Source organism: Chiroxiphia lanceolata, chromosome 1, assembly GCF_009829145.1.
Source record: "Chiroxiphia lanceolata isolate bChiLan1 chromosome 1, bChiLan1.pri, whole genome shotgun sequence".
In the NCBI taxonomy this organism is placed as follows: Eukaryota; Metazoa; Chordata; class Aves; order Passeriformes; family Pipridae; genus Chiroxiphia; species Chiroxiphia lanceolata.
In genome coordinates, this window is record NC_045637.1 from 99,016,337 (window position 1) to 99,040,878 (window position 24,542).

Genomic DNA, 24,542 nt, shown 5'->3' on the forward strand with positions numbered 1-24,542 from the left:
TTCCCCTAGTTTTCCACAGTTAGAGTCTGCTGTGCATTAGGAAATGCTCCTGTACGAGAGTGAGGCAGTGAAAAAAAGTCAAGCTTCAAGTATGACTCCGCCCCTAAAACCCTCACTGATATGGTAATTAGATGGTCAATGCTGAATTCAGATTATAAAAACCGACTGAAACTGAGCCTAGAGATCAGCTAATTAAGTATCCTAGCTTTGTCTGTCTCTCATTTCAGAACAGGAGAGTTGTAAAAACAAGAACTTTGGCATCCAATCAGTACCTTGTCTCATGTTTTTACTTGCAACAATGTAAGGCTTGCACGTGTGCTGAGGTGTGCAGACACAGGTGTGACATTCTGAGTCCTTACATGAAAACTATATCCATTAAAAGCACAGCATTCATTCATGCAAAACATCTGAAAATCATCCACACTGAAGTCAGAATCTGAAGGCAGCTACTGGAGCTTTTCATCTTCTACATTCGTCAGCAGATGACAGAAAAAAAAAATCTAAGAAATAAAAGGGCAATTTGGAAATAGGTAAATTTACAAAGGGCGATATGCAAATAGCCACATCCTTTGTTGTTTGTTTATCCATAACAGTCTAGTGCACCTTCTGCAATACTCCAGATAACATAGAAAGCAAAAGCTAAAAACTCACCATATTATTTTGTTGTTCTTAAAATTCTGTTAAGATTCCCACTACAAGCTTTAGAACAAAAAAAAGAGTCTTTAGGCAAATTTACAAGTAATAAAGTAACTTGTATCAATGAGTTGTTTCTCAGTCCAATTCCATGCATTGACAAGAATCTCTCTTAACTAGAACTGCTTTCTTTCCTAAATTAGAGCCACTAATGCTAAATAGGGGAGATTAGACAGCTACTTAACGCATCAGTAAACTGGCATTAGCTTCAAGCAAATGAGATCTCCCTTCTCGTTCCAAACACTCTGCAACAGTTGCAAAAAGTTTTGCTTTGGTCTCATGTGACTAAATACTCACCTTCTCCATCAGGGCTCATATTTTCATAGGAATCCCAGCGTATTAGTGGGTCTGAGGTATTGTAATCAACTATTATTCCATGATCATTCTGATAGTGTTCACATCCTGAAAAATAAATATATGTTTGAGACCAAAAATTATCATAGTCACATTTGTAATGATATACACACACAGATGTATGTATGTGGCCTTCTGACATAAGTTTGCTCCCCAAATGGCAATATCATATTCTGAAATGTAAGAAGCAGCAATAGGGGAAGAAAGATTAAATAAAACAGTTTAAAAAAAGCTTAATTTATGGTTCAAGCAGCGAATTTTATCTTGAGCTTCTTGACTATGATGTAGTCTGATAATTTGGATCAACTCCTAAACATAACTAACACAGATGACCCACCCAGCCATACACAACGAAAACAGAGAAGGAAACCACAAGTATCTATAAAAAGATGGTACTAAAGGAATTATAAAATTAGACTTTTTTTTACAGGTTATTATTTTGATACCAGGCAACTTATCATTAAAGATGAATAGGGAGAGCTGAAAACTGTGACTCTACGTCCTTTTCAGTTCCCCCAAGGTGCCAGTTCTTCAGAACCTGAGACTGGGCAGCTTGCCTTCAACGTGTTTTGCTGCTTTAAAGTGTGTTCTGCAAAACCTATCTGGAATTTTCAGCAGTAACCCATATTTTTGTGCCCTTAACAAAGCATAAAGTAATATTCAGGTTTTAAATGTGAGGAATTTAGGTGTGGTCACAGTGATTCAAAAGCAAAACACAGGCATCAAGAACTCATGACCTTGAACTTGGCTTTGATACTGATGCAAATCAAACAGGCTTTCTGTCTTTTCACCTCTATCTAGATAAGGGAACAAAGAAATTCTCAGTTATCAACTCTTCGACTGTGTCTGCAGAAGCAAGTCCTACCGTAAATTGTTCTAAAGCAACAATGTTATGCACATGCTGTGACTTTTAAAACATAGTTAAAATTAGAAGGACAAGAATGTTACAGTCCTATACTTTTACATACAAGCTGGAAAAAGCCGTCTGTAGAATGTTTCTGTGATTACATTTGTCACAAAGCAGACTGATGAAATTTATTACTAAATATTTAGGGGCCTTACATTCTTGGCAACCTCATTCTTTCTTTAAAACTGTATCACAGTCAGTTATGTTCTAGAATACCATGTCCAGTTACAAGCTACAGAATAAAAGAAATATATGAATAAAGTGTAGCAAGTTCAGGGGAGCATGACCAGGGTGGTCAGGACTGAAATACTCTCCCTGTGAGGAAAAACTGAGGGATCAGGGTTTCTTCAGTCTGAAAATGAGATGGTCTTGACAGGGACCTGACAGCAGCCCCTGAAAGGCCATAGAGGAGACAGAGCCAGATGGGAGCAAGGCAGAAAGACAATATGGAACAGGTAAAATTTGAATCTAGATAAGTTTAGAGTCAATATAAGGAAAAATAAATCCACTGTTAGGACAGTTGGACATTGGAATAGCCCACCCATTCAGGCTGTGATGTCTCCGTCCTTGAAGGTTGTCATGATTTGACTGGACAAAGCTCTGAGCAACCTGGCCCAATCTCACAAATGAACCTGCTTTCAGCAGGAGGATAGACTAGAGATACCCTGTAGTTATTCTGTAATTCTGTAATATTTCCAGATGTGGAAAAGTCATTTTGCAGAAATTGTAAATAAATATTTCAAGGTGAGCTCTTCTTCCTAACCAGTTAATCCCTTAGACACTAACTGAACACAAATATCAATTACTTAGAACGTTACTTTCCAACAACTTGAAGCCTACTAAAAAGACCACACCTCTCATCTGCCATCTAAGGAAGGGAAACTTGAAAAAATTTCTGTCCTTTATTTAATATGCCAGCTGGCCTCTCTTCAAGCATTTACTATCCAGAAATGCTTAGAACAAGCTAGACAAATTTATTCATAAAACTGTTTTTCTTACATAGCTTTCCAACAGGCTGAGATTTTTGTGTTCAGTTGGACAGAATCCATAAGTTTCTAAATTATTAAACTAGGGTGGGGGGAAAAAAAGGAAAACATGCAATTCACAGGACACTGAATGGGAATATGTATGAGACATACAGTTAAGAGTACTTGGTTTTCATTCAATCTCAGGCAGAATCCATACTTTTTGGGACACCATAAAATGACTAAGAACACATTCATTAACAGAATTAAATTGCAATATAAAGCATGATCTTAAGTTCTTACTGCAGGTCATAATTATCAAATAATCTCAGACATATTATAATAGAATTCTGGAACCATACAGAATATATCCTACAAGCCAACTTCAAAGGAGAAGCATTTCCAAGAAAACTATAACTGTATCTCTTTATGCTAAACTGAAGACAGTTCAAACTTCAGTACTTCAAACATAATCAGTTGTGACAACATCCAAAAAGGGTTAGGGGATAGGCCACTCCTGTCACTTATGCTGGGCCAAGCTACCTATACTATCCATGTTTTATACAGATACACTAATGTTTTCTATTAGTTGTCAGCAACTGTTCTGGTATAGCTTTAAAACAAAATCTGATCATTCCTAGGCTGATGTAAATGCAGAGTCTTCATTAAATTTTTCAAATTTAAACGAGTAACTATATTGCATATTTTAATGACAAAATCAAATTTCAGATTTCCTACAAGAGATTTGGAATTTTTTTTTAAGTACGTATTTCAGTATTATTTATTTTCAAACTAAGCATACTTTTAGTTCTGTATACTCACCTTGAATTTTTTCTGGAGTTCCTGAAAACACTAATTCCACTTTGCTGTAATCCGGGAAACGGTCATCTGAAAACAAAGGATAGGATTTCAACAGGCTGTCTCCCAGGAGGGCAGCTTCAGAGCACTCAGAAATCAGGATTCTCTATAGCTATCTATACACATACCCTTATCACTCTTCCCTTCTCACTTGCAGTTTAGTGATTTGCTTTTAAAAATCACATTCTTTGTGCCACATGTTCTCCAGAAAAGATCACATAAGTGCCAGCTGGAGTTTTGTTTACTTTCAAGAACAGTCAAAAGCCGAAAAGATGTACAGTTCCTAACCCTCTCTCTAGACAGACATGGTTGAGTTTTGCTTTTAAGAACACATCCATGAAAATTAAAATTGTTTCCTATATTGGCTAAACTGCAATACTTGATCACAAAACTTCTGTGTAGCCATATGTTGAATGTGGGACAATATGCTTGATTTTAGCTTGCTAGTAACATAGTGTGAGAGAGTTACAGTCCTGCATATAAACATTTTTATGTTTTATTTTTATAAAACTGAAGTTATAATTTTGGAAAATTTTCAAGTGTGTCTGAAAACTTTATATCCATTTTTGGATATTCTGAAGCATATTATAAGATCTCCATACTCAAGCAGACTGTCACAAACACAGCAAGAGACTTTTTTCATCATCTTATTTCCTTCAATGGTGACTAGCAGTGTCACCATTTAAACAAAGGTCTATTGTTTTTATAAATTTAAGAGAAGGTGATAAGGACTATGTAGGAGAATCTGAGTATTTTGACAAGTTGACTCACTTGAAGAGCTTTTCTTTCTTTACCTGTGTTTTCTTGTGTTTATCTGTGTTACGTGCTATAAGTTAACTATAAGTTAACTAACACAAAGCAGTCTCTCTAAAAATAAGGAAGGGAAAAAAAAACAGCCAATAATCCTTTTGAAAATGTGTGCTGAAGATGATCATTGCATGCACAGGCACACACCTGCATCCCCATCCACAAACACATCCAAACAACCACAGAAGACAAGTACCTTTGTTGGCATTGTCCAAGTCTTCTTTGCCAAACACCAGGTTATGTCCTTGAATAGCTCCAGTGTGAAACTGAAGGCGAAAAATCACATCACGAGTAGCTGAACGGTATTTTTTGTGATAACACTTCATCTAGAAATAAAAAGAAACATGTCAGGATGTATTTTCTTACAAATTGGAACAAATAAGTGTGTATGCATTAGTTGCTAATTAAAGCAGCCACAATGCAATTTACTGTAGACACCTCTGATGTTGAACCGAGAAGGGTATACATTATTCAATCTTTTAAAATTACAGAGGCCCAAGGCAGGATATTTCTAGATGTATAAGAAATAATAATTGCTGTTTTCATCACTATCAGTCACTGATCAGTAGGTTATGTTTCAGAATCACAATACCTGGCAGTACAATACTGAAATGCTGACCTGTATCCAGACTTCTTCGCAGTACCAAATTAATGAATTTCAGTACACCCATTTCAAAATAACTGAAGAGTATGAGGAGTTTTTCAAAGCAAGCCTGAAAGCTGATTACATCTATTTTAGGACTTTTAAAAAAATCTACTCTAGTGATGGCAATATTTTATGTTACTGCAGGAAGTTGGTAGCAGTTTTGATATCTTGCGTAGGACACAAAACTCTATAAAAATATCTACTATGAATTTCAGCAGGTAGAAGTAAAAACAATGTTCTCTAACACCATCTTCCCTAAGACTAAATCTATGGATATTTTACCAACTAATTCTCTCAGTCAACTGTAATACAAAACCACTCAGTGTATTCTAAGAACAATACATAAAAGTTTTGGTAATCATAGTCACAGGGCTGAAAATTTTATTATATTATCCTGATGATATCAGGTCTTTATGATAAAGCAGATATTAATGAAATGTATTAAAAGACAACAAAAATCACTTTTATTAAAGGTAGACTAAGAAAAGTGTCCTAGATAGAAAATACCAAACAACTAAAGAGTGGTTATTCAAAATGAAGCAATAGAAGAAAGATGTAGGAGTTTAAGAGGGACACTTCTGGAAGTTGGGATTAAAACATAGTTATGAAATTCTTCTCACTACAGGATTTGAAAACTCTAACACAAGCCCTTGTTCTCTGACCTTCATATAGTAACCTCATGATGTCTTAAATTCCTGAAGTTAATCAGGATATACATGGCACATAGGACAACTACTGAAATATTTCAGCCCATGTACCAGAGATGGTTTATGGTATTCTCTACACAAATTACATATTTCTAATCCTTTGTAAGGGCTGGGAGATTCTCTATGCAAGTAATCATTATTTTATCTGAAAGTGACGAGGTTGTTTGTTTTTTTGGGTTTTTTTTAAAGAGAATCCCCCTACAGCATATTGCCAATACCAGATAAAACAGTACTTGCTTCTTATTTTAGACAGTGCTTTACATGCACCAAAAGAAACTTTGTGTACATTGTGAACATTGTGATCCCTGCCTATTGAAGGAATCTATTTCCTTTTAGTCCAACACAACTCCCACCATCACTTCACTACTTAAATTACCAAAATGGAAGGTACAACTAAGTTTGACTGCTTGATTCAAGAATAACTAAATGCTCATTCTCCACTACGCGGAGCAACTCTATGTAAAAGCAAAACATCATCATAAAGGATGAAAACTGACAGTTTGCCCAGAAGTGAAAAATAGACAAAAATGGAATTAAGAGAGCCCCAATGAGAGGCATGAGAACTAACCTGCTCCAAAATGTAGAATCGGTGGGGAAGTAACTGTGATAATTCCATTTAATCATACGATGTGAGCAAAAACAAGTTTGAAAAGAGTTTCTTTAAAGTTATATACATTCCGCCACAATTTAATTTTTAAATTACAACATTAACTTCTTTAGCTGTTCAAACAATCATACTATTTTTACATGTGGATCACATATGAGAGTTGTTGAAGATACAGAAAACTAAATACCTGAACAATACATTTTATACTTCAGCTTGTCAAGAGTTGGCTTCGCACAGTTGCTGGATTTACAGAAAATGTACTGTCTTTTGCATAATTGTGTTCATAAAAATGCTGAATGAGAGAAGGAGTTCCTCCTTCTTTCTAGTTTCTAATTCAAAGTAACAGCCTTGGATAATTTTAACACAGATTAATTTAAAATTAAACTTAATTAAAGATTAAAATTAACTTAGTATAGCTTAAAATTAACTTACTGGTTTATGAAAATATGTCCTCTCTTACAATCAGTAATATTGTACATCTATACACAGATACTGAAAATATCTTTTAGTGATCAGTACATATTGTAAACTTTCAATAAAGTCTAAGTGTAACTTTGAATTCTGACTCCACTACCTTCTGATGCATAATCCAGAATTAATGCAAGCCACTGTAATATGCTGGAAAATACCTATATGCATTTACAGATGTCAGTGCAGCTTTTCAACAGCTGTGCTGTTTCACCAAATGCTGTTCACATTGTATTAAATTCTCTAAAGCAAGGATATTTTTTTTCCTTTTTTCTTTTTTTTAAACCATGCACTTCAAGTAGTTAAACCTTTTGGAACTGGAGGTGAAGCATCCTAGAGATTATTATTTTTGTCTGATACCACTGATGCTTTTGCTTAGACATAATAAAAAAATATTCAAAACTTAAGTGAAGCCTTTGTTTAGGAAATATTACTATGCTGAACAAGACAGTTACTTCCTCAGAATTAGCTCAAATAATAGCATGTGATAAATGAAGATGATCTCTTTTAAAATTATGCAAGCATTACTGAAAAGCTATGTATCCTTTTTTCATTCTAAGAAACTCATTTGAGAGATACTGAATGGATCTCAGACTGATTTTTGTTGTTATATATTCCACTTCCTTAGGCACCAACAGTCCACCAATACGTTTGAATTTGAAACTGTCCAAAACCTCCACAGTAAGCCAATTTATAAAAGTATATTTAAAAATTGTTTCTCCATTTTTCAGTGAAAGAAAGAAAGAACACTATTTCAAACTGAATGGGGGAGGGAAGATGAAAAAAAGAATCTGATGCTAAGGACCCTATGGTGGTTTAGGAATGGTACTCTCCACTTTAGTGTTCCCACTGAAACACTGCAAACCACACATGGCTCGATCCCTCCCCCTCCCCCTGGGGCAGGCTGGAGAGAAGAACTGGAGGCACAAAAGACAAAGATCACAGGTTGAGATAAAAACAATTTACTGAAAACAGCAATGGGACAGTAAAACAAACAGTGTCAGCAACAATACTAATGACAAGAAAAAAATCCCTAACGATTCACAGGATTGCTCACCCACCCACCCTCTGCCACAGTACCCAACACAGCAGGGAGCCCTTCCCCCCTCCCCAGAAAATGAGGTGAGGTGGTATAGAACAACCACCCTGTCCTAGCCATGCCCCTTCAGGCTACTGCAAAAATTAACCATGTCCTGGCTGGAACCAGGACAGACCCACTTATATTTAGGTCCAGCATTTCTCAAAAGTAGTCAATAACATAAAAAAACATTATGAAAGCTACTAGCAATAGACCAGGAATACTCTCTGACAATGCTTCCCCCCACCATTCAATCCACGTGTTTTAGTTTAACAACTTGAAAGGCACAGCAGCTATTTTTCTTTGCTTTCTCTGGGCTTAACTGTATATGACAATCAAAAAAGAAAGCAGAGAGATTTAAAATTATAGTGCTGCAATACACTGTATCAGGACATATAAACTGCCTTCTAAATATTGCATGTGCTTGTAGAATCAGAAAGCTTTTGTTGGGTATCACACCTTTCTGAGTCCCAAAACAATTTAAAATTACTTAGGTATTTTCTTTACAACATACAGTTTTACAATTTTGCACACTGTCTGCCAAATTATAGGACAAACAAATTTTAATGCCAAGCTACAAATACTCCCCAAAGTATTTAAGAAGAAAATAGCAATACAGGCCTTACTGGACTTGGTGATGCTATGAAATGGGAATGCTGAGAGCAATTGTTTTGGCTCCTAAAAAACCTTCTAGTTTTGAGTTTTAGAAGAATTTTGATTCCCATGAAACTCAAAGATGATGACTGAATTAACTTAATAATGTATTTTGTAGTATCTCCAAGCATTTCCTCAAATAATTTTTTTTACAAGAACACAAAACAGGTCAGAGACTGTAAACTAAATGGCACATTAATAGATTTTCATTCCATACAATTAGCTTACCATAATATCTCCCTTCAAAAGCTGGGCAGGGTCTATAGCAATGCAGATTTGGTTTTGATTTTCTGACCCTATACTACTCAACAGGAGAGAAAAGAAGAATAAAATACATGGTTTAAAGAGATAAAAACAAAAAAAACCAACAACAACAAAAAACCAACAACAACAAAAAAAGACTTTGTAATTCTGCAATTATGAAAATTAAAACCTAAATTCAAACGTAATGGGAAATGTTTACAACTTACTATATTCCAGATGTATAAACTGGTTGCATAGCCTGGTATAACTTCAGAAAAGGCCGACAAGCTGAAAAGAAGTCAACAGAAAGACTGTTTAGTAATATTTAGATACAGGAAAACAATTACAACTAGGAAGCTTCATGCACATCCAGACTGAGCAAAGCGGCACACAAGTGGTGCAATGTTGACTGTAAAAATATCCTTCAAAGCAAAATTTGCTTTGATAGATTCATTTTCCCCCAAAAAAGTATTGTATTTTATGACAAATTTACTTTTTCCTGATCTCCAGACTAGTTTTGAATTATGGATATTAGGATTTTAAAGGATTCTGGTAAGGACAGAAACAAATTCTGCAAGAAAATAAAATTATTACGGAAGTAAGACAATGGCCAAAACAAAACCAACCACCTCCCCAAAAAATAAAAAGCGTTTTCAAAATTAAACAAAATATTTGATCTACAGTTTCATTTCAAAACTAATAAGGCCCTTAAATTTCTTACTTGAACAAACAATACCCTGACTTTATTGAAACAGTTATTTTAGAAATAAAACCAGACTGAACAACATTGACAATGAATATTTGTAAATTCATGCTGATAATATTTTAAAAGACCAGTGTTATTTAACTCTCAGATAATAAAAATACAGATTCATAGAACTGCTATAGAATCATAAATCGTTAGGGTTGGAAAAAACCTTTAAGGTCATCAAGTCCAACTACTAGAGTTGGATTCTTTTACTGTGCTCTAGCACAGTATCTTATCATTTTACTTTTAAAGCCACTTAGTATAGCAAGCCACCTTAGAAGTATTGGTGAGGCCACACCTCAAGTATTATGTTCAGTTTTGGGCCCCTCACTTCAAGAAAGATACTGGGTCGCTGGAGTGTGTCCAGAAAAGGGCAATGAAGCTGGTGAAGGGTCTAGAAAGGAAGCCATACGAGGAGCGGCTGAGGGAGCTGCAGGTGTTTAGCCTGGAGAAAAGAAGGGGAGACCTTCTCACTCTCTACAACTACCTGAAAGGTGGTTGTAGCAAGGTCAGCCTCTTCTCCCAGGCAACTAGCGACAGGACAAGAGCACACAGCCTCAAGTTGCACCAGGGAAGGTTCAGGTTGGACATCAGGAAGAATCTCTTCATGGAAAGGGTTGTTAAGCATTGGAACAGACTGTCCAAGGAGGTGGCAGAATCACCATCTCTGGAGGTGTTCAAGAAACTGGATGTGGCACTTAGTGCCATGGTCTAGTTGACAAGGTAATGATTGGTCGAAGATTGGACTCAATGATCTTGGAGGCCTTTTTGAACCTAAATGATTCTGTGACTCTGTAATTCTGTAAGCACACCACAGCCAAACAGCTTTTCCACAGAAAATTCAATCTCAAAACAGAAAAGAAATTATATTTACAATTATTTCCTAAACAAAGAGGAAATGATTGTGAAACCTGACAAGGTTCTCAGATCTTTTGCAGTAACAGGGCTCACAGCTGTTCAAAAACTAGGCAGACATGAATAGCATCAACTCTTCATTTAAGAGAGAACATGAAATTCATTTGACCTGCTCCAATTTTTACTCTTAGGATGTTTCTCTTCTGGTTTCATTGTTGGAAATATTTGGATGGATATCAAGAAGATACTCTACTTTGAGATTCATGCAGGCTTTCTCGAAAGCTCCAAAATTAAACAAGACTTTAATCCTATACCTGAATAGGAAAAGTTAGGTAATTTACCTCCCCCAGCATCTATGGTTGGGATGCCACGAAGAATAACATAGTGCAGGAAAAGAGGGGTTGCATTCATTTTCACAGATCCAGATAGAAGGCCACTTAAGAATTGCACATATCTAAAAATACAAAATTTATCTGAATTAAATAAAAGTAGTAATATCAGGGAAATACATTATTTACACATTGATATTTCTAGATCATGAATAATGAATAGCATTGTGACATGGCACATAACTCCAGAATAATAATCCTCACAAAACAGCATTAAAAGACACTTTACCACTTTATTAAAAGCATGGCTGTTGCATTTCTGTTGTTGATATCTTCATTTTAGTTATTTACATCACTACTCTAAGTAAGAAAACAACTAGAAGATACAGTAAAGTCAATTGTTTTGGTATACATTCCTAGTTGCAAGTGCAGGTCTTAAATAGCTTTCACAGCAGTATGATATGGGTCCTACTCCATTTACAGTGAAGTTCACTTCATTAAAATAAAAGCAAGAAGTGCCCTGTCAGGAATCTTAGCATTATCAGCAATGTAGTCCAATGACATCTTCAGAATGAGAAGTTATCTCATTCAGCACAAAACAGAAAAAATTACCATAGCAATGTGAAAATCATTTTATTTCTGCTATTTAACACCTGGTTTAGTCACAAGCTCATGAGCAAATACATGCAAGTGAATATCACTGAAGTGTACATTAAACAAATTCCTCTTATTTCCTTAAATAACCAAGGGAAATCGGTCTCTAATTTTTCTACTGGATTTGAGTCCCTTTTTCTTCCATGCCTATGAGATGATCATCATTTAACATTATTCTCAGGAATGTATAAAAGAAAGAAAAATCACCTGTTTTTCCCCCTTTATCCACAGATCTCATTAACTGAACTCATACTGCACAACTAAAGATATTCTACCCAACAACAACAGCTTTACTACACCAGAATGGGGGTTGTGGTTGTTTCAAATAGGTTTCATTTTATAGAGAGCTAGCAAAGCTCAATTTATTTTGAAATGTTAAGTAAAGGCAACTTTTCTTTTTGGTTTCCACCTTCAGAAAGGTATTCTGAAAGTACTTGGTACATCAAAAGCACAAATCTACAAACTGTCACACTTAAACAAAAAAACAGTGCAGCAAAATGTTTTGTCTGAACGTTTGCTCTCTACCACTACCTGCTTTTAATTATTCCAAAAATTTGACTGAATTTTTGAAAGCCTTTCTCAAAGCACTGCATTTAAGAGGCCTATAGGCAGTCGGCTTACTTTTGAGAAGAGAGTTCAAAGATCTATCCTGAAAGTTTATGAGAAATTTTTTTCATATGAAGGGTATGTATCTGCATGTGTTCTTCAGGCAAATCTTCAACTGCTTATCTGAGAGTAAGTGTCCATTTTAAGTATTGTCAGAATGGATTTAGAATAGGAGATGTAGTCTATAGTTATTTTTCTTGTCACTGTTACAGCAGTGGGGAAAAGCTGAGTGATATTTTTAGGACTGATGCACTTAATGGCCACAATTTATCTGAACAAAACTTACTGGTGAAAAGTTTTCAAAATACAATTAATGGATGTATTTTCATATTTTATCATGTGGAGATCCACCTAAGCTATATCCATTTATATGTCAACTGGATTTTAACAAGGACATCACTAATTAATTACCCAGGAATGGTTTCAGAGAAAAAGCATATTAAAAAGGTGATTCGGGCCACTCACTGATCAGAACAGGAACAAAAAAAAGGGTTATAAAATTATCCAAAAATATTAGAATTGGTTTTCCCTGCAATAGGATTAGTAGCCACTGGCAGGCCAGGCAAAGGTAGGAGAGGCAATATTCAGGAGGAGAATGGTTCTGACCAATGGTTTGGAGAACCTCCTCTGTTCTCATGGGAAATAACTCTCCAAAATAAAGTGTCTGTAAGTGTATGTGTCTGGAAGATAGTAAGAGCAGCTCAAGTTCAGTACTGCTGAGCAAAGATATAAATCACATCAGTCAAGAGGTGAACTGAGTATCTCTGAGACCCTCTCCCTTGCCCCCCCAGAAGAATTAATTAAGCAAGTGTCCTTGAAGAGGGTAGGAAATGCAACTACTTACATCTATTTAATCTCTAGCTTTAGGACTCACATACAGATCACTTAAGTTAGTGGCTACTGAAGCTTCCTGTCAACATGATTGAAAAAACTACCCTGATGCACAATTCACAGGCTGCTGTGACGGTTCCTGGCTCTCCCTGAAATATGCCTGCTGCGTGAGGCTTCTTGATGGGAAGATTAACAACATCTGTTCCCTTTTGCTGCTATGGTTCACACTTCTCTTTGTGGTAGGCAGCATTCTCAAATTCTTATTATTAAAATGCAATACACATATATGTAAACACAAAACTAAAACCAAAAAAGGCCACTAAACTTCTAGTTATGAAAAGTTTATTTCAAGTCTAATGGAATGTTGTGTGACTATTTTTCAAGTTAAAAATAGCTGTGCATGCCAACAAATAGGTTAAAAAACTAACAGAAAAATTTTTCTTATTTAGAGATAACAAAACTAAATGCCTTACTCTAGTTGTTACTACTGATTTTTCTGCTTTAATTACTAGCAAAGGCTTATACTTTAAACAACTTCTAAAAAACCTACTGCCTACATGTGGATTAATACAAAAATAAATGAACAGTAATTACCAAATCAAATCCAGTTGATATTTTATATTTCTAAAAGAAGATTCACCTATATCACAATTACTCTGATGGATATCACTCTTCTGGTACTGAATCCTTCATTACCTCTCATCAAAACAAGGTAAATAGCAAACTCCAGATCTATTCCCTTTCCAAAATGTTTTATTACTTTGAGTCCTAACTCAACTTTATTTAGACAGACTGAAAAGGTAACACATCCAGACATACATAATGAATAATGCCTGCTTTGACAAACATTTACTAGCATGGAGATGGGGCAAATGCATAATCTATAGATCCTCTAAACAAGTATTACTAAGATCCTTATTGCACACTAATCAGCACACATTCCGTACACATCATTTACGTCACAATGAGTTTATTATTATCTTGGAAGAATCAAGAAACAGATTGTGACATCTCTTTATTAACAAACAATGCAGTTAAGAACTCAGATAACAGTGTGGTACAAAAGGTCTTATCTGTCTTGGTCTACATGCAGGATCTGAAGGAGAGATCTCATCAATCAAGGAATATTAACATAAGATAAAGTGCTAAGAGTTCAGGAAGCATCAGAGGATCTTGTGGAAATAGTCTTCACGTAGCACGGGAGGGAGTAAGGGATGGGAGCAGAAGATAATGATGACATTTCTTATTGGTATGAATCAGAAGCAAATTGAATACCTTCTTTGGGATGGCTGCATTAAAGCTGAAACTTTATCATCAAAGAATTTCTTCATAGCAAATCTGTCTAGAGCCTGATCAGCACTGTCAAAAGAGAGACACAGACATCATGTTATTTTGCTTTGGTGTTTTCTTGGAAATTCTTCAGGTTACTGCTTGAAATATGCAAAAATATTTGAAAGACAAAAAGGAGGGAAGCAAGGAAAAAAAGAAGCACCTAACTAGCAACTTCAGCACTTTGGACATTGTGAACAACATTTTTTCCACTGACACCTTCTCATTCGACACGTTAAGGCAGTTTCCTTCCTGAGGCAAAGCACCTACCCTCTTATTCAATTAACTGGATTGCATACATGCAACATGAGTATGTTAAAGTCATAATGTAACGAACTTGGGCAAAGCCAAGCAGCTGAAGCTCCCAAAGAAGGATACTTGCCATAATTTCCTCCCAGTGCCACTGGGGACTTTTCTCTACAAAATAAAAATTTATTCTCTTTTTCAAAAAGAACTACAGTACCCAGCTAGCGGATCATTTAAGCAGTCAACAATTCATTCAGTCTTTGTTTGCTGTGCCCTGAGCCACCAAGGAAGAGACTATTTAAAATAAGTGTTTTATGCCTTTTCCAAAAATTATTTAGAAGTTGCCAATTGTCTTGACAGGCTGTAAAGTCAAACCTTCTCTTTATGAATGTTAAAGATTACATAGTGTGTACTTGACCTAAAAACTTTTTCTCACCCAATCCATCATATATCTTCATCCAAACTACCATTCAGAATTTAGGTAACCCATTCCTAACGGGCCAAAGACTGCGTTTGCGTGTTAAAACAGAGTTTACCAACAATTATGAAGAGCTCTGTTTGACTTCATTAAATTTGATGGCACATTATTCCTTCTTAAATGAGACAAATCAGATATTATAAGACATAACCAAAATAGATTCACATCATTAAAGGCTTTTTCATAGAATCATGGAATGGTTTGGCTTCAAAGCAACCATAAAGATCATGTAGTTCCAACCCTCCTGCCATGGGCAGGGATACCTTTCACTAGACCACGTTCCTCAAAGCCCCATCCAGCCTGGCCTTGAACACTTCCAGGGATGGGGTATCCACAACTTCTCTGGACTGCCTGTTCCAGTGCCTCACCACCCTCACAGTAAAAAATTCCTTCTTTATATCTAAACTAAATCTACCCTCCTTCAGTCTACAGCCATTCCCCCTTGTCCTATCACTGCATACTCTTGTCAAAAGTCCTACTTCACTCTTCTTGTAGGGCCCCTTTAGGCACTGGAAGGCAGCCAGAAGGTCTCCCTGGAGCCTCCTCTTCTTCAGGCTGAACAACACCAGCCCTAACCCTCTCAGCCTGTCTTCACAGGAAAGGTGTTAAGCCTAAATTCACTATGCCTAGATTTTTTGGCATGCTGCCAAAAAATGAACAGTAGCAGCAACAATACTTATGAGAGGGTACCAGAAAAGAAATATTATTGCTCATTTCAGAAACCCAGCAAGAGACAATACCCAATCACCCCCTCCAACATGTTACCCTTGGAACCGGCCTTACCCAGCTGGTCCCTCCAGCCTGGAACCAGCATTATCCAACCATTCCCTCCAGATCAGAACTGGTGCCATCGCACCACTCCCTCCACCACACTTTGACCAGAAGGAACCCTTCTCCCCTGAAGAGACTCCCTTACCCCTGTCCTCTCCTAGCTACTGCAAAAATTAACACTGCCCTGGACAGAAGTAGGAGATATGTACATGCTGACAAATCAGGAATTTTATTTGGCATGAACATCAAAGTCTTCTGAGTACCATTTCTGACACAGAAGCTGGCACCCTCAACAGCTGCAACCATAGTAATTTTCTGCGAGGTACCACCTTTAAGGATGACATAATATTGCAACACTGAGATCACACCACAGTACCGTACTACTCTTACTTGACTGATTTTGTCATTCACAATGTTTCTCAACAAAATATTATGAAATTGGGGCAATCACTGTTGCAATTACTACTTGAAAATATTCAAGTAGTTGTTCAAGTACTTTTTTCAGCACATACTGGTGTATACAATGCACCTAGCTTCTTGGTCTATAATGACCTCTTGACTGGGCTTACCCTAGTGAGCACAGATTGTTATCTGAGATTCTCATTTTCATGAAATCCATGAGTAATTTGCCATCAACCTCTAGTGATTTAAGACCCCATCAACTACAGCAGTGGATCAAATCTATTACTGACAGGGTGGTGTGAATTCAGAACCAAATTTGACTTAACCATGGCAGTTAGAGGGCATTTTTATTGTAATACATTTATGTACGTGTATACATATAAAAGAAACCAACAGAAAACGATGTGATTAAAAACCCAACAAACCCCTCCGAAACACATTTCATCCTTTTTGAGACCATCTATTAAATTTTATCCTTGTTGACAAATTATCAATTGCCATTTCATAATCTGAGCAAAAGAATCAACTAAAAAATCAAAATAAAGTCTAGATTATTTCTTAAACTGCATTCTTCACTTTGATCAATGTCTAGGAATTTTCTATTCAAATACTGTGTCCAGATTCTAATATCTGTTTTCCTTAAGTACTTTAAGAATAATTTCTCACTGATTCAAAAGAGGCCATCTTGAAACACCCTTTAGAAGTTTCCTGCAAACCATTAAAAATCTCAGTTTTGAAGAGACCTTAGGGTGTCACCTAGTCCAATCTCCTACTGAAAACAGGACTACAAGAGCAGTGTGTCATGAAAGCAGGCTCTGTTAAGACATGCTCCAAGACTCTTTGGGAGGAAAATCTAACAAACCTTAACTGACAAACTGACAGAGACTACTCAACTAAAAGGCATTTTTCCTTATGTATATTGTAAAAAACACACAACATGCATTATTCATACTTACCTTGCAGAAACATTGATGAAGTGCATATACGATGATATGACTACACCTATTCTTCCTTTTCCCCCCTGTATTAGGAAAAAGGGAATGATAACTTATTTATTACATGAATGGGCATTATTTTATTTAAGACCCATAGTAAATACAATTTTAAGACAAGAGATTCAGTCAGTCCTTTTACTCATGCATCCCCTTTGTTGATGGAAAGGTGGAAAAAATGGGCAGCAGCTTATTTGTCAATGCAAGCTGGCTCAGAAATGACAAAAAACCCCACTAAATAGGATTTCTATGAGCATGCCTGTCAAGTCTCACTGATTTAAAGGAATGGGGGGGGGAGAGGACAGAAAAATTGTGTCAACTATTCTAATTTTTTATTATTTTTTCTCAGAAATCATTCACAACAAGTTTAGACAGTGTTGCACTTTCCAGCATGAAATGCTATAAAATACCTATTTTGGAAAGAATATGAGTTTCTAACAGGTTCAGGCATTTTTACCTCCCCAACATCTGAGATTTACAACTAATTTTCTATGGATAATTTAAAAAATGCTCCAAAGTAATTTTAAATAAATGTACATGACAAATTCAGTACAATCTACTAAGCAGTAATTCTCATGGATTTCAAAACGTTTTCAGTCTCTCAGCTGATACACATAGCTGGCTGTATCTATCTTTGCAGGTGGAAACCAAAATTACCAAAAGACATTAATCAACAACATGCATTATCAATTTGTATATAACTGTATATCTAGAAATACTTTGTTCCCTTTTCTTTTGTCCTGTGAATGGCCCTTACTCCTCGTAGTAGTCCTGCAAACTAGTAAGACTTCAAGTGTTTCATACAATAATGGCATTCTGTCTGTAAGAAATTCAGGACTGGGGACTATAGAACCTGACTTGAAAAGAAGTTTCGGTAATATTATCATGCTCATTTTGTTTACAGTAACATCTGCTAGTGATAGAGAGACAGGTTTGCCTCAAGTGTCACCAGCATAGCTACCAACTCAGTTCTGAATTCATTTTATCCACATTTAACTAAGGTTTTTCTTTATTTCTCTTCTTTGTGAGCATGGAAGGGGAAGTAACAGAGCATACTGGTAGCTTTGCTATAATGCATTGCAGTGATGCTGCCAGTTAAAACCTTGCCCCACAACAAAATTCATGAACATCACAGAACATGAAGAGCTTCTAAGGAGTTTCCTATAAAGCTGGAAAAACCTCAAGCTTCTAAATACGCCCACAGAAGTAACAGTGATCTTTGCAGGATGTGAGCTAACATCACTGCATGCTGTATCTGCAGCAGGGGCTAGGATCTTAGTCATCATAAAAAGCTATCTGTAAGAAGCATGTAAGGTTAGTAGATTTAAGCATACTTATATCAACTGAAGATCTGGCATACTGTTTCCAACACTGAAAACAGATCAAACTTATTATTTTTTAAAAAGAGTAAGAATAAAGGATAATGTTTTTGAAAATGAATACAAACTGTGTGTATATAAAAGGCTCACTTACTCTGCAGTGTATTACCACCACATGTTGAGGATCATTGTTCAGCCATGACTCCATAGCCTTGCAGATGGTGCACACCTTATTAAGAAGCGGAGCATGGAGATCAGGCCAACCCACATCCATAATCTGCAATTAAACAAGTAATATTTACAAGAGACACCTTGACCCTAGTATCACATATTATAATCTGGATTCAAATAACTGTGATGGTTCAAAGTCTCCACAGTTCTTCCAATCCCAGACAACCATGCCATTCAAATGCCATGATGCTTACAGGTCTCTTAAGGGGAAGAAGGGAATTTGTTTTTAAGATTCTGGTATTTTATAAAAACAAACAAAAAGCTCCCCCCCTAATCCCACCAACCACTTAAAAGTGACAACATTTCTGAAGATCTCAAGTTTTTAAAGATTTTTCAATTAGATATTCAGGTATTTTATAACAGTAAAGAAAGTCAAAGATTGTTCTAATTTGATTGGTTTCACTTGATTTGAAATTTATTTCCTTAATGTGCAACAGACATGGCATCTTAATTTTTTTCCTTTTTTCTATTCAGCTTTAGTCACTACATAATACTGTTTACTCAACCTATTATTATATGCATATATAATATATGCATATAATAATATATATAATATATGCACTAACAAAACCAGTAACCCAGTAACCATGAACAATTTAAATCCTTTATGATCAATAAAGCACTGAAACGGTTAAAACGGTTAAAACTAAGAGTTCTTTTAGCTTCAGCTATCTGATTGTACATTACAGTATATAATCTCAGTATCCTGTGACTGCACAAAGAAAGTATACTTGAAGTAAAATTTATAGCATTCAATAGGAGTTTTTCAGAAGTCACAACAGGCTTCAGGTCCTGTGTATAAAGTCTAAGAAGACAACAGGAACAGGTACGTAAAACACAGACCTAACAGACACAAAACATAACTTGGGAAAAAGGGATGCATGTGGGGCTTTTTATCATCTTCCAAAACTTGTTCTCTTACTCTGTATATCAACACTTGCATAGCTTCAGGGCTTACCAGGCCATTTAAGTTTTATTTAACACTAGAAAGAGATGTTATGGAAGACAATCAATACCTTTGGGTTAAGCTTGGCAAGGTCATATCTCTTTTCAGAGAGGTTTAATACCTGTTAAAAAAAAAAGAAAGAAAAAAATCAACCATTAAGATCCATAATTTATGTCGTAAATAGCTGTATTTGAAACATGAAAACTACAAGAAACTACAGTGATATGGTTTCAGGTTTGTCCACTGTTCTACTAAACTAAATTAACATTTGAAGTCAGGTACCACTAGCAAATGTATTTTAGGTATTCAGTTGTTATATGTTGAAGCTAAAACTGAAACTAAGTGCACATTTTGAAAAAGGACAGTTAAAATTCCACTACATCTTATTTATTTCGTATGGCTTTATTTGAGTAAGAGGTATAGTGAGAGACCTGGGCACCATGCAAAATAACTGCAGAGTGTAAGAATTAACAATGAAAAGTCTGTGAGGATGGTACAGCATTAAATATTCGAATTTGTGGGCCTGACAAGAAATTACTGCTCTGTCAAAACTTTGTAGGGAAGATATGACATAGCTATTTAACTATAGCTTAGCCTATGAGATCTTCCAACTCTTCTGTTAACTCATTAGATAGCAAGTTACCATACACTTAGTGCTCAATAAGGAACAGTTAAAGAGATGGACTGTAAAATGAACAAAAAAAAGCAGTGTATACAAGTACAACTGTCTCTTTCATGAGAAAGTACTTTAAATCAGTATCAATAACAAAAAGCTGAAATATCAATACTGAAGAACTGAAACAATGCTACTGAGGCAGATTCACAGTGTGGCTATTTCACATCACAAGTTGAGTACAGATGACATAATCATTGAAAAAGTTTCATTACACTTCTGAAATGGAATAAACAGATCATAAATTTGAGATAGGGTAAATATAAGTCCATTATATATTTTACTATTACTCAAGGACAATTTAAGAACCCTTTTCTAAAGTGTAACGCTTTTCTAAAATACCACCTGAGGCATTAACCTCAGCTGGCTCACCAAAAAAGCCAGAAGTCAAAGAGGTTAAAGGAACTAAATCATTTTCCTTCTAGAAACTGGTGCCTGCTGCTCACCAATGTGGTACTTAAAAATGTGCAACTCCATTATGGACATAGTGGAAACAGTATGACATTATGGCACCTCTAGGAAAAATTACGGTTTTTAGGCAAGAAATTTATCCAGATGAAGAAACACCCAAATTAACAAGGCACTCAAGACAACAGCTTCTATTTTAAGCTGCACAAGCTTCTGAAATTACATATGATATTGACCATAAAGGGTATACACCACTTCCATTGATCAAACTCCAAAAGAAAGAATAAAACTTCTTTATATTATGAGAAACATTGTCTAAATTCCAGTATACTGTTTTCATTTTAAACAGATTACTCCTGAAGAGTTAAATAACAATCAAAAATTTTTATGTTCATTCTCTGATATATCAGGAAGATATATCAACAATTATAAATAAGACTATACTTATCCTTCCATAAATATCAATAGTAATTTAACCGGAATGAAACGAAAAGTCTCTTCTACAAATGAGACATTTTTTTCTAATTTTCTATTAGCTTTAATATTTGCCAAAAAATTAAGAGTTGCAGTTTTCGGTACAGATCTCAGTACAGAGTTCTTAAAATCGGTGATAAAGCTATGTTAAGAAATCAATTACCTAAAATTTTGCACAGGGAAAAAAATGGCTATTTGATAATAACTTTTTTATTTATCTTTCTTGTTGCTTTATATTTAAGATCAATTTAAAATTCCTGTGTGTCAGAATACAGCCCTGTTCATGATGGGTATTTGTCATTGCTGGATCAGATGTCAAACTCAAAGATACCCAAGTCCTGTGAAGCTGAGATACTCCAGGAGTCCTATCAGCATAGAATAAAGACCAGAAGATACAAGAACCAACATTTCATATACAACAACAAATCAAGGCATTACAGAAGTCTTTGAAGGGAAGTATATGCCATAAATAGATGTCACTGTGTGTTGGGTTTGGCTGGGGTAGATTTAATTTTCTACACAGTAGCTCACAGTGTTTTGGATTTATGTTGAAAATGGTGTTAATAACACAGGGATGTCTTCATTATTGTTGAGCAGCGCTTACACAGTGCCATGGGCTTTTCTGCCTCTCACACCACCCCATCAGTGAGTGGGCTGGGGGTGCACAAGAAGTTAGGAGAGGACACAGTCAGGACAATTGACCCTAACTGACCAAAGGGATTTTCCATACTGTATGACATGTTCAGCATATAAGCTTGGGGAAGAAAGTGGAGACATTCAGAGTGATGTCTCCCCAAGTCACCACCACGCATAATGGAGCCCTGCTTTCCTGGAGATGAGTGAATACCTGCCTGCTGCAGGAAGCAATGAATGAACTCCTTGTTTTGCTTTGCTTTTGTGCAGAGCCTTTGCTTCACCTATTAAGCTGTCTTTATCTCAACCCATGTGTTTTCTTCACTTTTACTCTTCCAGTTCTCTCCCCTGTCCCACTGGTGGCGAAATGAGCAAGCGGCTGTGTGGGACCAAGTTACTGGCTGAGGTTAAGCCATGGTACAGTGGAAGATTAACTGCATCCTTTTTGGTCCCTTTTTGGCATATCCTAGGTCTACTTACTTATATTTTGGTACAAGAAAGAGAAGCATTAGCATCAGTTTCTAAATTTTTATCTGTTGGAGAAGTCACATTTCTTCTAGGTACCAAAGTCTGCAGGGAAGATCCTTTTTTAGAGTAACTACCATGGTTTGAGATAGCCCAAAATCCAATTTCCTAGCTCCATTCCCCCTCCCACATCTCAACCCAATGTGAGATGGGTTTTTCCAGACAAAACACACCAGACTCAGAATGGGGGAAAGGGAATATATTACAATGACTGTACAAATAAATACTACAATACATTATATACAACCTTAGCTATCTCTACGATGACATAAGTATTTACAATGGATCAGATCTCTTCTCCCCTCCAAATAAAAGTCCAGGAGGGAAAAAAGGACAGATCTCTTCTTCAGAGCAGCAATGTCTCTAAGGCAGCAGTCATCTGTCCTTTTCTCATGCAGCAGTTGATGGCTGGATCTCTGCCAGCACTCACAAGGGAGGCCTCCAAGTTCCTCTCGGCCCCGTCGTCAACCAACCGAGGGGTCTTCTGTGGGCTTCGTAACCCCAGACAAAGGTCGTTTCACCACGTCATATCACGAAGCACAGGGGGTCTTCGTGACGGTCTGGTATCTTCAGGAGATTCAAGCTCCTTGCAGGGCCTCTGTGCCCTGTCTCAGGCTGCGAGCTTCTTTGTAGCTTGCAGCAAGGGAGGGCCCTCAAGGCCAACCTCCCACACACCGTCCTGGCTGAGCTCTCAGGACGACCGAGCTTCTTAGCTCCTTTACCCATTTAGGACTTCTAATCAGTAAGAGTCCACCCCCTCCATTTTTGGAGGGATCTCCAAGGAAGTTTAGGGGAGTTTTGCAGTTCTTACCCCCAAGCTTTCTCTCTGTAGAAACTTAGTTCTGTTCTCTGCTGCTGGTTCTCTACCTCGGCTTGAGCAACTCTGAGTCTTCCTTGGCTGCATGCTGTTTCTGCTGCTTCTCTGGTTCAGGTCTTATCAGTGGGCTTTTAGCCATAACCTCTGGACGCTGCCACCGCTTCTGCTCTGACTCTGCTCACTCACGATGGAAAACATCCTCCAGCTCACAGCTACAGACATATAGTCCAGCTTAACACTGTTCCAAGTCTCTGTAGCCCCCAACTGGGGCTGGGGGGGGGGGCCCAGAGGCCCCAAAGGGCTCCGAGCCCCCTTCTTCGTGGTCTTTCACAACATGGCCACTTCTTCCAACCTAAAACTACAACTCTTCTCTTCCGTTTCGTTGTGGTATGTTTACATTTTTGCAGGAGCGCTCATTGGACAGAATTTCAAAACTTCCAGGGGTTTCCACCCCTTGGGGTCTACCACTTTTCTTATCCTCTGGGGGAAAACAAAGTCCAAACCACTACAGTAACGAAGCACAGAAAAATTTACCGCAAGCTATGGAAAGGCTTTCATCTCTCCATAAAGGACTCTTATCTCAGACCATCAAAGTATAATCCTCTACTGCTTAGAGAAAATTAGATACTTAGGATTTTTTGTTCATATTCTTCATAACAAACAGACTCAAACAGGAAACAATGCACTCACACAATTCTTTGAGTGTATCATTCCCTTCTCTGTTCTCACTATCAACTCACATTGAGAGTTCTCTCTCTCTGTTCTCACTCTCTCTCAACGAAGAGAGAACAACTAGGTAAAAAATGACAAATGCTGATTTGTAGTATATGTTCTGCTAGTTGAGACCCTGGCCCAATGAAAGAGCAGAACTGTTCCCATCAACTTCAGCAGAATTACTGACTTGAATACTCTTTTGAGGAGATTTTGGGGGCTTTTTGTTTTGCCCATCATGGCTAGGCTTCGTGAACGAAGATTTAGGAAGGCTCTATCCACGTTTGTTACAGGTACGCTGGTGGCTTATGAGGCCAATACGAGATAGACATATCCAATTGCAAAAGGCTCAGCAGAAAGACTCCTTAGGTGGTATATTCAGCAAAACATGATTTTTTCTACGTTGTCTTTTCTCCTTGAGAGTGATCCTGCATGCGTTCTCAAAGGAAACGGCAGCGTTATAGATGGTGTGTCTCCAGGCCTCCCGATTTGAGGCCAGAGTAGACCAGTTAGGTTGATCAATATGGCCAAGGCTGAGATGTTGTTTCAGGGAGTCCTTGTATCTTCTCTTCGGGGC

General features: G+C 36.8%; 1 protein-coding gene across 25 annotated transcripts in view; it reads right to left on the reverse strand.

Annotated features, from left to right (window-relative positions):
* TNS3 (tensin 3) overlaps nt 1–24,542 on the reverse strand; it is a 229,485-nt gene that overhangs the window by 88,821 nt on the left and 116,122 nt on the right. For all 25 annotated transcript variants that reach the window (XR_004357506.1, XM_032690225.1, XM_032690219.1 and 22 more), the window contains 10 exons: nt 19,795–19,845; nt 18,702–18,824; nt 17,193–17,257; nt 14,286–14,369; nt 10,932–11,044; nt 9,215–9,275; nt 8,973–9,045; nt 4,781–4,910; nt 3,742–3,807; nt 991–1,095 (listed from right to left, as the gene is read on the reverse strand). Coding sequence is in view for 24 of the 25 variants with exons in the window: in XM_032690225.1 (XP_032546116.1) it covers nt 991–1,095; nt 3,742–3,807; nt 4,781–4,910; nt 8,973–9,045; nt 9,215–9,275; nt 10,932–11,044; nt 14,286–14,369; nt 17,193–17,257; nt 18,702–18,824; nt 19,795–19,845 (871 nt within the window). In the remaining variant the exon portion in view is untranslated. The remainder of the gene's footprint in view (nt 1–990; nt 1,096–3,741; nt 3,808–4,780; nt 4,911–8,972; nt 9,046–9,214; nt 9,276–10,931; nt 11,045–14,285; nt 14,370–17,192; nt 17,258–18,701; nt 18,825–19,794; nt 19,846–24,542) is intronic.